General features: G+C 39.2%; 1 protein-coding gene across 4 annotated transcripts in view; it reads left to right on the top strand.

Annotated features, from left to right (window-relative positions):
* The first annotated feature begins 485 nt into the window (after window positions 1-485).
* Window positions 486-18,442, top strand: part of BRAF (B-Raf proto-oncogene, serine/threonine kinase) — a 173,002-nt gene continuing 155,045 nt past the window's right edge. For 2 of the 4 annotated variants that reach the window (XM_043589723.1, XM_043589721.1), the window contains exon 1: window positions 486-856. In XM_043589723.1, coding sequence (XP_043445658.1) covers window positions 728-856 — 129 coding nt within the window. In that variant the 5' untranslated portion in view covers window positions 486-727. The remainder of the gene's footprint in view (window positions 857-18,442) is intronic. The other 2 variants (XM_043589724.1, XM_043589722.1) reach the window with 2 other exon arrangements.

The following is an 18,442-nucleotide window of genomic DNA, read 5'->3' as shown; positions in this document are numbered from 1 at the left end:
TTCCATTTAGACCTACTTTAACAGGCCAGATCCTTTAATGAAACGGATACAAAAATCATTCTGATAATTTAGCTGTTCCTAAATATATTTCTATCAAATTCGCTCAGATGTTTCCCCCTGGAGGTTTCAAGTCTTATTTTAACGACAGAGACACTCGCTGTAATGGAAAAAACACAAGCAGTATGGGCTTCCCCATCTTTCTCCCTCTAGGATTTCAACTTCTCGAACACCACCCATGCTCTTCTAGTAAATCCCACATTACGGCACAGGTTTAGCACAGGGAAGAGAACGAAGTAGGAAATCGGAGCCATGGAAACGGCAGAGCGGAGGAAACGTGCACGCGCGAGGGTGGGCACGAAAGGAAAGAACCCTCCCCAGAAGACTGCGCGAGGGCGCTCCTAGGATTACGTCACGCACCCCGGTGACGTCACGGCCGTGACACGCGGGTGACGCGGGTGACGCCGTTGCCGCGGCGACTTCTAGTCGTCTCCGCCCCCTTCCCCCGCCCCCCGCCTAGCATCCTTCCCCCAATCCCCTCAGGCTCGGCTGCGCCGGGGGCCGCGGGCCGGTTCCTGAGGTGGCCCAGGGGCCCTCCCGCCGCCGGCGCCGCCCGGGCCGTCCCTCCCCGCCGCCCCCCGCCCTCCGCCTCCGCCTCCCCCCGCCCTCCGCCTCTCTTCCCCCTCCCCGCCCAGCAGCGGTCGCTCGGGCCCCGGCTCTCGGTTATAAGATGGCGGCGCTGAGCGGCGGCGGCGGCGGCGGTGGCGCGGAGCAGGGCCAGGCTCTGTTCAACGGGGACATGGAGCCCGAAGCCGGCGCCGCGGCCTCTTCGGCTGCGGACCCTGCCATTCCCGAGGAGGTGAGTGCCGGCGCACCCTACACCCCTCAGGTCTCTGGGCTCGGCTGGCTGGTGTTTTTGGGGGGAAAGAGGTGACGGTGGGGGCTCTGGTGCCCTGAGCCACCTTCTCCTTTGGGTTCTGCGGGGTGGGAGATGGGCATCCCCGCGGTGTCCCTCTCCGTCATGCAGCTCCTCGCTACGTAAACACACACAGTGGCCCAGGGGGGGTTTCCCTGGCTCGCACCCCAGTCTGGGGGATTCAGGCGGCATTGGCTGAACGGGAGGCTATCAGTAGGGGGCGAGACTCAGGGTTGGTCTGAGAAGGTCACGGCTGGCTGAAGGTAGCCAGGCTCTCATCTCTTCGATGTTTTCGTTATTTTGGGGTGGGGGGGAGGCGGCGAAGGGGGGCGGCATCCAGGTGGATAGAGGTAGGTTAGTAGCCGGGGCCGGGACCCCAGCCTGAGTTACCATTGTAATTACTACATGGTCGTGGCGGGGGGGGGGGGGGGGTGGTGATGGGGCGCATCGTTCCCCTCCACTCTCCCTGATGTCTCCCTTTTCAGGCCTCTGCCCTCGCCTCCACTTTTCTACTTGTTTGGGGATTTCTTTTCACCTGTTTTACCCAGCAGATGGTTTTGATTTAATTTTTACTTTTTTCAATCTTAAATCCCACTGTTTCCGCTCTCCTCTCCATCCCGGTGTCAGGGCCCCAGTTCTTATGTTTGCCTGTGCTCTGTCGCTGAGTGGTAACCCTTCCACCCCCCATCCCATTCCCATCGGCCGCTCCGCTCTTTTGCCGGTTGTCGGACCTGCCAGCCTTGTAGCCTCAGTATCTACTTAAGACCATTTTTGCACTTCTCTTACCCTAGTTCTCTTTAGGCCCTCTGGATCATTCTACTGCTCCCTAGCATTGTTATCTATTATCTTCATAAATCCGTTTGGACGCTTTGGAGCTCCTTCCCTTCTGAATCCCGAAGCTGTCAGGATTCCATCAGGTTTCACTTGAACTACTGGCACTTTTTGGCTAGTCTTCCATTGTGCGTTCATACCTCTTTATTTTTTCCTACCCGTTTTTAAATAGATTTGATTGATTTCTTTCTGTTGTCCTCCTTTTTGTCCCAGTTTTTTCCTTTCATTTTTTTCCTGCTTGGCTTCTGCTTCTCTCAGCCTGTTTTTTTTTTTTTTTTTTTTTTTTTTCATTATTTAGCCTATTATCACCTTGTCAGATTATTTACATTTGGTTTTCAAGGAAAACTTACTCCATTTACTATCTGGTATTGTATTATATAGAGTAATACACTTTATTATACTTTGCAGATAATGAGATATTAGTATAATAACTGTGCTTTGTAGTTATTGATTAGATTATGTGATTTAATTCTCTTGACTTTGCTCAAAGTTCTCTTTCCTTCCGTACTGTTTACATTTTGTTTCCCAATTCTCATAATGTCTCACTCTTTCTTCTATGTATGCAATGCTTCTTTCCTGCTTCATCATCTTTACTTTGGAAATTCACCCCATATGCTTGCTCTAGTATTAGTTTGTTCACAATTATAATTGTTTTTCAGTCTCCTCTACCTCCTCCATCTATGCCCATGATGTGTTCTATGCCATCATCTGGTCTAAAGTTCTCATATGTTTTCTTCTTCATTAAATTGCACCACTTTCCACTTAATTTTTACTTTGCATTTTTGCTCAGATCAGTTTCCTCTAACATCTGTTCATTTTCACCAACTTCTTGTATTCTAAGGATAGCTCTTTTCCTTCTTCCATTTCCTAGTTTATTCTGATTTCCTTGTCCCCAGTTAACCATTCATTCGGCCTTGTTTCCTGACTTTTGGTTCTTAACTCTCTGAAGCTTCCTCTTGTCTTCCCTGCACCTCCACATTCCTTCTTATTTATAAACAGCTTTGTTCCGTTGACATGGAAATTTATTTTTAGGATACATTGTTTTTAATGGATAAATACTAGGGGTCACATCTGCTGTCTATTTTTTCCATGAATCGGATATGCCTTTGTCTTACCAGGCACAGGTGCCTCCAGGCTCCCTTTACTCTGTAGTGTATGTGTGGTTTTGTTGAATTCTAACTTTGAAGACTATTACAGAATGGAAGAATGGACAAATTATTGGGTATGGGTCATGAAATTGTAATTCTCTGACCATAACATTGTTTATACTGAGAACTTTAAGACTTAGTAGAACAGTTTGCAATGATATAGAGAAGTCTTTTGTTATGTATAATCTCCGCTATCTAATTGGAAAGGGCCGGATTGTTTGAGCTCAACCCTCTGAAGATTCTGATTCTGTAGGTGAGAGCTAGCGCCATAAGTTTCTGTATTTGGCACACTTCCTGTGCCGTTCTCATGTGTTAATGATTGAGAATCACTAGGCTAATGAATTTAAGTTTAAATTGCCAATAATTAGAAAACGTATTGGTATCTCCTAAAACTACAAGGATACTCCTCTGACTCTCGTAACTAAATTTAATTAGTTAGAAGTGTTGTGTGCTGCGTCCTCCACTCAGGTTTTAATGTTTACTGATGAATAGTTTTATCTCTGTAATTTCTTATAAGAGCTGATATAAAAGGTGTTTGAATGGAGAATAAATGATTGAAAGTGAATCTCTTTTGAATATAGATATCAATGTTATGGATGGCAGAATAAATTCCCCTAAGAAATACTTTAAAATTTGAAGTTGGTATTGTTAATTCAGTGAAAACCGAAATGTACTGTGTGTGGTCTTTTAATTGAACTATCTTCCTTATGTGCACTTAAAGAGGTAGACTTGCCAAGTGCATGGAAAGAAATGAAAAGTTGTGCTTGTGTAAAATGACACATTCTAAAGAATTCCCTTGCCTGACATTAAAATAGAGGGTTTTTTTTTTTTTTTTAAGTTTCTTAGAGGGAAATTTCAGCTTTCAGGTGTATTAAAAAATTTCTGACTACAGAGGGAAAACACATTCGTTATTGAAAAATTACAAAGCTGTAAGTAAAAAAAAAAAAAAATCTAATTATGTCACTAGGATATAAAAGTGTAAACATTTTGGTTATATCCAGAACTTTTTTAATGCTTGTATGATATAGTATATGTGGTTTTAATATTTTAAACTTAATGTAGCAAAATGTTTTACGTTTCATTAGGTAATACTATGATTTTTTTAAAAAAACTAATTTTTTTTGGATATTAAAGATTTTTTTTACTACTTGTTATCAAACATCTTGAACATAGAATGTAGATTTTAGTTTTTGATGTATGTTGGGAAGTGAACAAATTTTTTTGTCCTGTATTTGTATTTGTAGACCTCAAGGTAGAATATTCTAGAAATAACAGGATCTTATTAAATATTTATGAAATGAATGTGCTTCTACTTGTGGTATTAAACCTTTATTTCTGACCATTTATATTTCCCTGATGTTTCTTTCTATGACTATATGGTATAATATTGGGATATTGTGACTAAATAGTATAATGAATACATTTATTTGAAAAACGTGTTATATTAGGGTATGATATTTGTTAACAGTTCTTCTGTAGTGTTTCTGTAGAAGGAGCTTCTTATAATTCATTACAATTAAAATTATATTGTTTTCATGATTACTTATTGCCTGCCTTAGTTAAGCTATGTAATTATAATAATGCATTGACTAAGCAGTATTCTGGGATAGAATCTTTATAATGTGGTTCACTGTATTAAAACACATATTTATAAACCACGAAAAACCAGAGATAGTCCCATCAGGGTACTGCGTCCTTGTATAGTTCTGGTATTGCTGCTAATACTTGTCTAGGTGTTTTTGAAGGTGGCCAAAACATGCCTGTTAGGCATAACTATAAGATAGCTGTTTTTGTCTTTAATATTTCTAGTGGTCCCTTTCTGTACTCTTTCTCTCCTTCCCTCCTTTAGGCATCTACTTTTATTTAGAAAACTATCTGATAATCAGTCACTTACATATGCTGGCTGTTAAAGGAATCATTTGTCAGTAAACCGATAAGAAAGGAATGTTGGTTCCTGATGCTTGAATCTTTGAATGTAGTAAACTCGAAGCAAACTTGATTTAATCTTGTTTGGATAATAGGCCAGAAAAATTATATTAGGATAACAAGCTAGAGAGAGGTTTGACTTTTTTTCCAGTTGCCTGTCCTTTGCTTTCCTGATAAGGATGAATAGGAAGCTGATCTAACACCTGGAAACCTATGTTCTCTGAGTGGTGGGGGAGAGAGGGAAGGAGCAGGCTATATTGTTTTTTTTAGGCTTTTCTGTGACCTGATGCTTACTTTGTTAAATGTGGCAGCTGCTTAGAATTCTTCCTTTTTCCTTTTCTCCCAATCATAAAGTTGTATTCTCCTTTAGAATTGAAAAGTGCATATTTCCTTTGACATCTTGGTATTAATTTAGCTGAGTTCTTAGTGTGAACATTTTGTGTCACAATTCCCTTGTTCTAGGAAATGCAGTATGTTGCTATGCTTCCTATATTTCTGCCTCAAATTGTCATTAAAATAAGCTTTTATTGGCGCACCTGGGTGGCTCAGTCGGTTGAGCGACCGACTTAGGCTCAGGTCATGATCTCACGGTTCGTGAGTTCAGGCCCTGCATTAGGCTCTGTGCTGACAGCTCAGAGCCTGGGGCCTGCTTCAGATTCTGTGTCTCCCTGTCTCTCTGCCCCTCCCCCGCTCATGCTCTGTCTCTGTCTCAGAAATGAATAAAATAAACATTAAATTTTTTTTTTTAAATAAGCTTTTATTGTCAGTAGCTCTTACTGGATTTCATCTTCCTCGGAAGTTGAATTAAGTCCTTTACTCATTCCCTTCATCTGTTCTACATTGGTTATTCTGTGAGGTCAGGATCAGCAATAGAGAACTGACTTCTCAATTATGTCTACTGCTTTTGTAGACATAATGTTACAGATAATAAAAGAACCAAAAAGGTAGTCTCATTTGTATCGTTCCTTCGTTAAATATTTGCTGGAGGCATTGATGTGTTCTGGGAGGTAGTTTTTATTTTTTAGTTTCTTTTGGCTACCAACCTAATTTACTATCATACATAATTAGCATGGTAGAAGAAAGAAACTCTTAATACAGCCTACACCCTAACATTAAGCAATTATTTTTTTTTCTACCCTCTACCCTCTGAGATTATTTTGGTTTCCATGTTTTCTCTTGGGCTTAAAAAACTATTAGTCTTGTTTCTTCTATCAAGACTATGCATACGAAGGGAAATTGATGCCCAGTAACTTAACATTCCTTTCGGGATCCTGGGAATGTACTTGATACAGAGTATAAAAATTACTCTGAACTCAATTAACTTTATGTCTTTGGGAAGCTCTGTAACATCAAATGAAACATCATTTTCATTCTTGTAATATAGCTGCAGTTACTGACAGCACTTTTGGGAAAAATATACCATAGGATGGTAGTTTTTAAATTACTGTAGAGCACTAGACAATTTTTAAAAAACTACCACTGTAAGAAATTCAAGTTTTCAGTTACCCTAATACATACATAGGAGAGAAACAGTTTTTGTCTGTTTTGTACATTTTTTAAACTTTTTTTTTTTTTAAAGAGAAAGAATGTGTGGGGGAGGGGCAGAGAGAGGGAGACAGAGAGAATTTCAAGCAGGATCCATGCCCAGTGTGGAGCCCAACATGAGGCTTGATCTTACAACCCTGAGATCGTGATCTGAGCTGAAATCAAGATGCTTAACTGACTGAGCCACCTAGGTATCCCTGTTTTGTACAGTTTTTTTTTAATCTTTGCGTTTTGCAACAATATGTGGCACAGAAGTACTCAAATACTTCGTGAAAGAAATAGTGAATGGAACCTTATTAGATATGATGCACTCTGTTTTTCTGTACTTTTCAGTTCTCCTTTTTTTAAAATTGTTCTTAATGTTTGTTTTTGAAAGAGAGGGACAGAGTACAGGTGAGAGAGAGGCAGACACACACACACACACACACACACACACACACACACACAGAATCCGAAGTAGGATCCAGGCTCTGAGCTGTCAGCACAGAGCCTGACACAGGGCTTGAACCCAGGAACCACGAGATCATGACCTGAGCTGAAGTCGGATGCTTATCCAGTCAAGCCACCCAGGCGTCCCTCAGTTCTCTTTTTTTATGCTATGCATAAATCAGTTTACTAGATTGATAACAAATTGGTTGTAACAGGCATTTTGAAGGGTGGTGTAACTTCTTCAGCAGTTACGAAAAGGCTCTGTTTAGTTGTACACTTTAACTCTTGAAGTTCTTCAGTTATCTGCTTTGCATGTTGGTTTCCTTGAAAAAGAGGCTTTTATGGCTGTGAAAATTTTAGAGATGTGTACTGGCATAAATCTTCCCAATTGTAATAATCTGTGTAGAAAATTTTAACAACTTGTATCTAAGATAGTGGTCAGCAAACATTTTTTGTAAAAAGTCAAATGGTAAAATTTTATGCACTGTGGGCCTAACTACTCTGTCTCTGTCAAAACAACTCAACAGATTCAACAGTGGCATTGTAGCACAAAAGCAGCTAATAGACTCTGTAAGTGAATTAGCCTGTGTTCCAATAAAACTTACGGACAATGGAATTTGAATTTCATATAATTTTCATGTGTCATGAAATATTCTTACAAGTTTTTTCAACATTTAAAAATGTAAAAACTATTCTTGTGGGGTGTATTAAAATAGGTGATAGCCCAGATTTAGTTCATGGGCCAGAGTTTTCAAATTACTGGTCTAGGGGAGACTGACTATATCATATTAAAAGTTCTGAAATGAAGGTGTGGGTTAGAGGTCTATAGAAAGTTGATCATTGCTTTTTGAAAAAATGTCGGGTTTATTGGGATATAGTTTACTATACTGTAATGTACCATTTTAACTATATAGTTTGATGAGTTTTGACAAATGTATATAGTCATGTAACCACTGCCACAATCAAGATACGGAACATTTCCATCATCTCAAAAAGCTCCCTAGTTCCTCTGTATTCAGTCCCCTTCGCTGACCCTCAGTTCCTGGCAGACACTGGTCTGGTCTCTAGTCTTATTTTCCCAGAAAACTATATACTTTCCCGGAAAGTTATATAAATGAAATGATAAAGTATGTGGTTTTATGTATTTGGCTTCTGTGATTTAGTTTGATACATCTGAGATTCACCCAGGTTGTATGTATCAGCAATTAGTTTTTGCTTATTATTTAGTAGTAGTCTATTGTGTGGATATGCCACAACTTCTGCATTTACCAGTTGATGGGGTAGTAGGGTTGTTTTTGGTTTTCAGCAATTGCAGTAAAGGTTGCCATAAATATTTGGGTTCAGGTTTTTGTGTGGACGTGGGTTTTCATTTTTCTTGAGTAAGGACCTAGAAGCAGGGTTGATGGGTTGTATGGTAAGTATATATTTAACTTTATAAGAAACTACCAATTCAATTAAAAAATGGGCAGAGGACATGAACAGACATATCTCCAAAGAAGACATCCAGATGGCCAACAGACACATGAAAAGATGCTCAATGTCACTCATCATCAGGGAAATGCAAATCGAAGCCAATCAGGTATCATATCACACCTGTCAGAATGGCTAAAATAAAAAACTCAAGAAAAACCAGGTGTTGGTGAGGATGTGCACTGCTGGTGGGAATGCAAACTGGTGCAGCCACTGATGGAAAACAGTATAGAGGTTTCTCAAAAAATTAAAAATAGAACTACCCTATGATCCAGTAATCACACTACTGGTATTTACCCAAAGAATATAAAAACACTAATTTGAAGGGATATATACACCCCTGTGTTTATTGCAATATTATTTACAATAGCCAAATTATGGAAGCAGCCCAAGTGTCCATACACTGATGAATGGATAAAGAAGTGGTGTGTGTGTGTGTGTGTGTGTGTAAAATGGAACATTATTCAGCCATAAAAAGAATGAAAGCTTGCCATTTGCAATGATGTATGGATCTAGACAGTATAGTGCTAAATGAAATAAGTCAAAGACAAACACCATATGATTTCACTCTTATGTGGCATTTAAGAAATAAAACAAATGAACAAAGGAGGGGAAAAAAGAGACCAAAAGATAGACTTGTAACTACAGATAAAATGGTTATCAGGAGGGAGGGAGGTAGGGGGATGGGTGAAATTAGGTGAAGGGGATTAAGAGTACACTTATGTTGATGAGCACTGGGTGATATATGGAACTGTTGAATCACTATATTGTACACTGGAAACTAATAACAACAATGTATGTTAACTACACTGGAATTGAAACAAAAGAAAGGAAACTGCCAAAATTTTCTAAACTAGCCATACCGTTTTGTATTGCTACCCACAGTGAATGAGCATTCCAGTTATTCTGTATCCTTGTCAGCATTTGGTATTATCAGTCTTCTTAGTTTTAGCCATTCTGATAGATATATAGTAGTTGCTCATTGTGATTTTAATTTGTATTTTCCTAATAACTAATGTTGTTGGATATCTGTTTATGTGCTTATTTACTATCCACATATTTAGTGAAGTCTCCCATTTAAATCTTTCTATTTAGTTATCTTCTTGTGGAGTTGTAAGAGTGCTATATTTATATTCTGGATTCAAGTCCTTTATATCAGATATCTGTTTCGCACATGCCTCCCAGTCTGGCTTCTCTTTATATTTTCCTAATTGTCTTTTGAAGAGTAGAGGTTTTATTTTTGACGAAGTTCAGTTTATCATCTTTTCTTATTATGATTTCTGCTTTTTGTGTCCTATTCAGTAAATCCTTTTTTTTTTAAAGTTTATCTATTTGGAGAGAGAGAGAGAGTGCGTGCACACACATGCGAGTGGGGAGAGGGAGAGAGAGAGAATCCCAAGCCGGCTCTGCAACGTTAGTGCAGGGCTCGAATTCACAAACCGTGAGATCATGACCTGAGCCAAAGTCTGATGCTTAACTTGCTGAGCCACCCAGGAACCCCTGTTTAGTCAATTTTTGCCTAATTTAAGATCATGATACTTTCTCCTATGTTTTTGTTCTAGAAATGTTACAGTTTCACCTGTTACACATCATAGGTCTGTGATCCATTTGGAGTTAATTTTTGTGTATGTTGTGAAGTAGAGGTTAAAGTTCATTCTTTTTCATATGGATGTCCTGTTTCATAGTTGTTGAAGAAACTTTTTTCTGTCAAGTTACTTTAGCATCTTTATTGAAATCAATTGATCATATATGTGAGTTTTGAACTCTGTTTTATTGACCTATATGTCTTTTCTTTGGCCAATATCACACTATCTTGATGACTGTAGCTTTATAGTTAAGTCTTAAAATTAGGTAGAACCAATTCTTGGATTTTTAGAACTTTAAAATTTGATTTTTGAATTTCCTGTGTTAACTATACTTTTAGAAGGAAAAGGTCCATAATTTTCTTATTCTGAACAGTATTTTCTACCCCCAAAAGCCAAAGACTCACTGCTATTTATAATTAGTGCACCCCTATCTTGAATTATTTGGTGGTGAGGTTCATGAAAAATGGCAGGTAAAGAAAAACTTTCATTCAAAGTTCATTTCTTTATAAGAAATGAAGGAGATGTTTCAGTGGGTTGCACAAGCAGTCAATAATGTCCTTTTTACCATATTGCAAAAATATTAACTGTAAAGAAGATATGTGTGGGTGAAAATATATTAAGATGTTTATTCACTACAAAAGTCACTGAAAATGTCAGCTAGTGGAAGATATTAGTTTCTACTATGTTATTCTCCATCTTCATTGTAATAGTTCTTCTATTTGAAACCTATGTCATTTTCTGTGATGTTCCAGAATTAGCACCTTTATTAATCTTCAAGGCATCATTAAATTGTTTGTACTAAGGATAAGCATTTGGTGATTGTTGGTCATATTTCTACCTTTCTCGTTGTGGCTCATATGATCCTTCATCTTTTTTTGATTACACTGGTGATTGCTTAGCTTAGGGGAAGTCCCTACAAGATAAACTATTTCTGGTCGTGTTTTTCATCTAGGTATTAAACAAAAAATCAGCAAACATGTTCATAGAGCATAAGTCTTGAATACCTGACTCGTACAGGGCTGTGTGGGAAGGTAGATAGTACCCAGGCTTTTGTTCACATTGTAAGGAGTGTTATTCCAGATGTATTTGGCTACCTTGCAAATTTGGAAAATGCTCTTCTAGGGAGAGAGAAACTCAACATTTTGGCAGACCATTTTCAACTGTTGTTTCAAAATTAGCGTGTTTAAAAAATGCTTTTCCTTTGTAAAAGATACTTTGTGTTTACATTGAGAAATACTCTACTCATGTTTTATATTTTATATTTTTAAATATATAACCATTAAATTAATAACATCAAAAAAAAGACTTTCTATTTTTAGAATAGCTTAAATGAAATTTTAGGATGCTTTTAATTTTGAAATAGTTTAAGGGGTGCCTGGGTGGCTCAGTTGGTTAAGTGTCTGACTTTGGCTCAGGTCACGATCTCAATGCTTGCAAATTCGAGACCCGCATCCAGCTCTGTGCTGACAGCTCAGAGCCTGGAGCCTGCTTCAGATTCTCCATCTCTTTCTGCCCCTTACCTACTCATGCTCTCTCTGTCTGTCTCTCTCTTTCAAAAAATAAACATTAAAAAAATTTTTTTTAAAAGAAATAGTTTATTTTCTAAAAATGTTTATTTTTTTATCTTAGAGAGAGAGAGAGAGAGAGAGAGAGAGAGCGCGCGCAAGGGCAGAGGAAGGGCAGAGAGAGAGAGAGGGAGATAGAGAATCCTAAGTAGACTCCAGGCTCCAGTCTGTCAGCACGGAACCCAACTGGGAGCTGAAACTGACTAAACTGTGAGATCATGACCTGAGCCAAAGTCAGACACCTAACTGACTGGAGCGACCCAGGCGACCCCAAAAATAAATAGTTAAAAATGCTGCTTAGGTTTGTTCGTTCCTCTGTTAGAATTTCTAAACTGCATTTTCTATATTATCACATTTATTTTGCAAAATAAATTTGTTTGGTCTCATAGATGGACTTTTAACATTAAAGGGGATTAATAGCTCCAGCAGTAATATTGTAAATATTTATTAGAACCTGAATTTTTTGTATTCTCAGCCTGGGTCTAATCTCTTTTCCTCTGTTTTATTTTTTTATTTTTATTTTCTTTTTAAAAAGTTTATTTATTTTGAGAGAAGACAGAGACCAGAGAAGTTTATTTATTTTGAGAGAAGACAGTGGGGTGGCGGCACATAAAGAGAGAGAGGAAGAATCTCAAGCAGGCTCCATGCTCAGTCAGTACAGATCTCGATGCGGGGCTCAATTTCACGAACCATGAGATCATGATCTAAGCCTAAACCAAGAGTCAGATGTTTAACTGACTGAGCCACCCAGGCGCCCCCTTTTTCTCTGTTTTTAAAGTTATACCATCTACTTAGAAATCTCTCTGTAACTTAAAGGAAGAAAAACATAACAATTACTAATGTAAGAGTCTTAAATTTTTTTAATATTTATTTTTGAGAGAGAGAGAGAGAGAGAGAGAGAGAGAGAGAGAGTCAGAGTGTGAGTGGGAGAGGGGCAGAGACAGGAGACACAGATTCTGAAGCAGGCTCCAGGCTCTGACCTGTCAGCACAGAGCCTGATGCAGGGCTTGAACTCATGAACCGTGAGATCATGACCTGAACCAAGGGTGGACACTTAACTCACTGAGCCATCCAGGTGCCCCTGTAATTTAAGAGTCTTATGTAGGTATTGTATTTTTAGAGTTCTTATTAGCATAATTTCTGGTAATGTTATATGAAGGTAATTTCATTCCCATTCATCATAAAAGTATCCTATCAATACCAAACAATTATTGCCTTTATAATTTTTTAATATAAAAAGGTAAAGTACTGGGGCGCCTGGGTGGCGCAGTCGGTTAAGCGTCTGGCTTCAGCCAGGTCACCATCTTGCGGTCCGTGAGTTCGAGCCCCGCGTTGGGCTCTGGGCTGATGGCTCAGAGCCTGGAGCCTGTTTCCAATTCTGTGTCTCCCTCTCTCTCTGCCCCTCCCCCATTCATGCTCTGTCTCTCTCTGTCCCAAAAATAAATAAACGTTAAAAAAAAAAAATCTTAAAAAATAAAAAAAATAAATAAAAAGGTAAAGTACTATTAATTATTCCTAAATACCTCAAAATTGCATTTTTACACAATTGTATAACTGTATGTCCATGGGAATGGTGCCAGAACTTCAGACAGGGAAGAGGTTACAATTCATTGTAGTCGTTACGTTCCTATTGTACAACCACTGAAAGTGTTCATTTCCCCTTAGTTTTTGTACGCTTTTAACGTTTTTAACATTTGAAATATTCCACCCATATTTTCTTTCTGCAGGTGTCTTCTCATATTAATATTAAGTTACACAATATGAAGTTAGTTTCACTATGCATGAACATTTAGTTCAGTGTAACTTTGTGATAACTCTGTTGCAGAGGATTTTTCTGCCTTTGAGTTTGACACTTAAGCTTCTGTATATATTTATGAAGGAAACTTTGGTTATTGGTTATCATGGATGACTCTTTGAGAGAAAGGTTTAAATAGTTCTAGCAACTGTTCTGTGTCCTACCCATTCCTATGCAGCTTGCTTATCAATGGCGGCATTTGCTTTTTCCCTCCGTCCCCTGTGATAGCCACTGAACTTGTAAGTGGATCATAGTGGTATGAGAATAAAATGAGATTGTGGACATGTAAAACCCCTCACAAAATTATAGTTATGTTATTTTTCTGCTCATTTTCAAGATTAAAAATAAATATATTCAGATTTTTCCTTTCAGAAATACTTATGGCATTTTTTAGGATGTTCAGTGACACAGTTAGCTCAGGGCTTTAGATGTTACAGACTTTTGGCAATTCTTTTTTTTTTTTTTTTTAATTTTTTTTTTTTAACATTTATTTATTTTTGAGACAGAGAGAGACAGAGCATGAACGGGGGAGGGTCAGAGAGAGGGAGACACAGAATCTGAAACAGGCTCCAGGCTCTGAGCTGTCAGCACAAGCCCGACGCGGGGCTCGAACTCATGGACCGTGAGATCATGACCTGAGCCGAAGTCGGCCGCTTAACCAACTGAGCCACCCAGGCGCCCCTGGCAATTCTTAATATAAGGTTGTTGATTGACCTAATAGGACTGTTTCAATGTTGATTACATTCAGTGTTATCTTTAAACCACTACTGAGTTAAAGAAACACACAGTGACAAAATACTTATATTTTTTGGTAAGCATGTCTTAGGAAAGAGGTAAAATGTGTTAATATGATAGTACACAGACTGTGTCTCATGACTTTATTGGAAAAATGGTAAGCATTAAGACTTGTGTTTTAACATTTTTAAAGCTATGGTCCACCATATTCCTTGTCCTCTTTCTTTTAAAAACTATTATTTAAAAAATTTTTTTTTAACGTTTATTCATTTTTGAGACCGAGAGAGAGATAGAGCATGAATGGGGGAAGGTCAGACAGAGAGAGGGAGACACAGAATCTGAAACAGGCTCCAGGCTCTGAGCTGTCAGCACAGAGCCCGACGCGGGGCTCGAACTCACGGACCACGAGATCATGACCTGAGCCGAAGTCGGACGCCCAACCGACTGAGCCACCCAGGCGCCCCTAAAAACAAATTTTTTAACGCTTATTTATTTTTGAGAGACAGGGTGCAAGTTGGGGAGGGGCAGAGAGAGAGAGAGAGAGACAGACAGACAGAATTCGAAGCAGGCTCCAGGGCTCTGAGCTGTCAGAGCCCAGTTTGGGGCTCAACCCCGTGAACTGTGAGATCATGACCTGAGCCGAAGTCGGACGCTTATCTGACTGAGCCACCCAGGTGCACCTTACTTGTCATCTTTTTAAAATTACATTGATGACTGGTAGTAAGTCGTTTCATAGGCCATTATTCAAGTATTCAGTAAATAAATATTTGAGTGCCTACAATATGCTGGGTAGTAATCTCGGTGCTTAGGAGTACATTAGAAAACAAAACAAAGATCTCTGCCCTCATCTAGCTTACATTCTGGTAGAGGTATGTGTATATAGTGGGGGAGGGACAGATAGACACACAAAAAGAAAATTACATAGTATGTTTGAAGGTAATAAGTTGTGTGGAAAAATCAAAACAGAACAGGGCAAATTTTGGGGGGTAGGTTGCAATTTAAAATAGACAAATTAGGGGCACCTGGATGGCTCAGTTGAGTAAGCGTCCAGCTTCAGCTCATGTCACGATCTCATGGTTTGTGAGTTTGAGCCCCATATTGGGCTCTGCACTGATGGTGGGGAGCCTGCTTGGGGTTCTCTCTCCCTCCTTCTCTGCCCCTGTCCCGCTCACTCTCTCTCTGTCTCTCTCTTTCTTTCTTACTCTGTTTTGCATTCTCTCTCAAAATAAATAAATAAATATCTTAAAAAAATAAAAATCAAATAGGGAAATTAGGTTAGGGCCTTAGTTGAGAGGGCTGACATTGAGCAAAGATTTCAAGAGGTAAAAGAAGAGCATTTCAGACAGAAGAATCAAATTCAAAGGTTCTGAGTCAGGATGTGCCTTGCCTATTCGAGAAATAGCAAGAGGGTCAAAGTTGCTGGAGTGGCTTAAAGAAGGGAGCTGAGGGGTGCCTGGGTAGCGCAGTCAGTTGAGCGTTGGACTCTTCATTTCGGCTCAGGTAGTGATCCCAGGCTCGTGGGATTGAACCCCATATGGGGCTGCACACTAGGTGTGAAGCCTGCTTGAGATTCTTTCTCTTTTCCTCTTCCCTCTCCCCATCTCTACTGTTTGCCCATGTGATCTATCTCTAAAGAAATTTTTTAAATTTAAAGAAGGGAGGCAAGTAGTAAAAGGTGGAATCTAAGAGGTGTTGGGGTAAGAGTGGGAACAGAAGCATGACCAAAGGCCATTGATTTTTGCTTTAGGTGAAATGGGTAGCCATTCAAAGTTTAAGCAGTCAAAACTGAGCCACATGTTTTTAACAAAAAGGTTCTGGTTGCTATGTAGAGAATAGACTGTAAAGAGGCAAGGGTAGATGTAGGGAGACCAGAGAGGAGGCTCTTGGAATTATCTAGACAATGGTCTAGACCAGAATGGTAGCAGTAGAGGTATATAGAAATGATCAGATTTTAGATGTTTTTATTTTTATTTATTAAAAAAATTTTTTTTAACATTTATTCACTTTTGAGAACAGAGTGTGAGAGTGGGGGAGGGGCAGACAGAGAGGGAGACACAGAATCCCAAGCAGGTTCCAGGCTCTGAGCTGTCAACACAGAGCCTGACATGAGGCTCAAACTCACAAACCGTGACATCATGACCTGAGCAGAAGTTGGATGCTTAACTGACTGAGCCACCCAGGTGCCCCAAATTTTAGATGTTTTTAAAGTAGAGCCAACAGGATTCATTGACAGGTTGAATGTGAGGTGTGCAAGAGAGGTGTCAAGGGGGAAGGGGAGGGCACATATTAAGAATTCAGCCACCCAGGGGTGCCTCGGTGGCTCAGTTGGTTGAGCATTCGACTTTTGATTTCAGTTCCGGTCATGATCCTGGGGTCATGGGATGGAGCCCGGTCTCGGGCTCTGTGCTGAACATGGAGCCTGCTTGGGATTCTCTCTCTCCTCCCTTTCTCCCCTGCTCGTGTACTCTCTCTCTCCTAAAAATAAAAATAATAAATAAATAAAAATTCAGTTTGGGGCATGTTTGAAATACCTATTAGATGTCAAAGATGTTGAGTATGCAGTTATGAGTCTGGAGTTTGGGAGTGAGGCCCAGTGACAGAGACTGTTCACCGTATCTATGTCTTACTTTCTTCTTGAGTATGTACTTAGACATTTCTCCCTTGTAGTTAGGTGTGGTTATATGATTAAGTTCTGGCTAATGTAATATGAACACATGTGATATACACTAATTCTAGGTCTGGTCCATACAAACACCCTCCATCCTGTTTTTTCCCTTCTGGTTGGCTGCACTGAGATGATCCTAAAGGTAAGTTGGAAGCCATATATTGTAAATGGTAGGTTGTCCATTAGCCTAGGTGTCTGAATACTGTATGGATAAGGACCACTTTGCTAACCTGTTCAACAACCTAGTATTATTAGATGGATAAGAAATAAGTTTACATTGTATTTGAGTTCTTATACCTTTTGGGTGTATTTATTATAGCAGTTACCCAGCCCTGAATTTGGGATTTGGATGGTATTTGAAGCTATGAAACTGATGTGGTCATCAAGGGAATGAGTGTAGATAGGAAAACAGTGAGCCAAGGTTGGAGAAAGGAGGAGCCTGAGAAGGAGCAACCAGTGGGGTAGGAAATCAGATGAAGAAAGTTTATTTTTTATTTATTTTTGTTTTATTTATTATTTTTTTTGAAGAAAATTTAATAGAGAGTGGTCAGTTGTGTATACTGCTAGGTCAAGAAACATAAAGACTAACAATTTATCATTGGAGTTAACAAAGTAGAGCTATTGTGATATAGACAAGAATAGAGCATTGAGATGAGATTCCAATGGAGATATTCTGATGGAGTGATTTTAAGGGAGAATAGAAGAAGTGGGGATAGTGAAGAATTTTCCTATAAAGGGGAACAGAGAAATGGGGCAATAGGTAGGTAGTGATTGGGAAGTGGGGTCAAAGAATTTTTTTTTAGTGATTAAAAAAAATTATAAGGACATATGGTGATAGGAATGAATCCTTAGTAAATCATTAACGGTTTCTGGAGAGAGACAGGGAGAGGAGGAGGAAGAGGGAGGGAGAAGGAGAGAGAGAGAGAGAGGGACATTGCCTCTGAAGAGGCAAGAGGGAAAGAGATTTAGTTATATGTGGAAGGATCAGCTCTCAATAGGAGCATGGATATTCTATGGTAATAGGTGGTAAGGCAGAGTATATAAATGCAAATGTTGATAGGTCCATGTGATAAGGTTATAAGCTAAGAGTGAATCTTAGGGATAGGTGCATTAAGGAGAGAGGTGAATGTCTTAAAGTTGTTTGGGAACACATGAGGGTGAATGGATAAGGGGCAAATATAAAATTGATAAGCAATATTAAATTATTTTACCAGTTGTCCAAACAGCATTGTGACTTCTGGCTTTTTGGTGCAGGTCCTCAGATCAAAGTTAAATGTAACTTGCTGAAGGCAATTTAATAATTGATATGAGTCATTCTCATTTTGACTCAGACATGGAATCGTTGTGAAATAGAACATGAATTATTACTTCTTCGTGAAGTATATGCCATTATCCTGTGGAATTTAAGCTAAATTTGGAGAGGTCTGGTTACTAAGGTTGTTTTTAAAAAGAATTCATTCTTTCTGTATTGAAGTTTTATTGAATATTTATTTTGTCTGTGTAGAATAGCATCCTCATCGTTGTAGTCTAATTTTTTATACTGTACAGTGAAGCAGTTGCTGTCCTGTTACTTTCTTTCAAACATTTTCCAAGTTTGACTTGTCTTTTTGCTCATTCTTTTCCTGCTGCCTGAATTAGGAATTCTTTCCCTTGTCCTCAACCCATCCATACCTTTTAGACTTAGCTCACTTATCTCAGGAAGCATTCCTTAACCTCTTTCCAAGGCCTGCTCAGGTGCTTCTACTTTGTGCTTTCATAGTGTATCTCAGGGTATACTTGTATCATTTGACTTACTATATTATAGTTTTTGTTGATATCCATCCCTTCCCTCCAG

This window comes from Prionailurus bengalensis, chromosome A2 (genome assembly GCF_016509475.1).
Source record: "Prionailurus bengalensis isolate Pbe53 chromosome A2, Fcat_Pben_1.1_paternal_pri, whole genome shotgun sequence".
Taxonomy (NCBI): Eukaryota; Metazoa; Chordata; class Mammalia; order Carnivora; family Felidae; genus Prionailurus; species Prionailurus bengalensis.
This window is presented reverse-complemented; position numbering and strand designations above follow the sequence as displayed.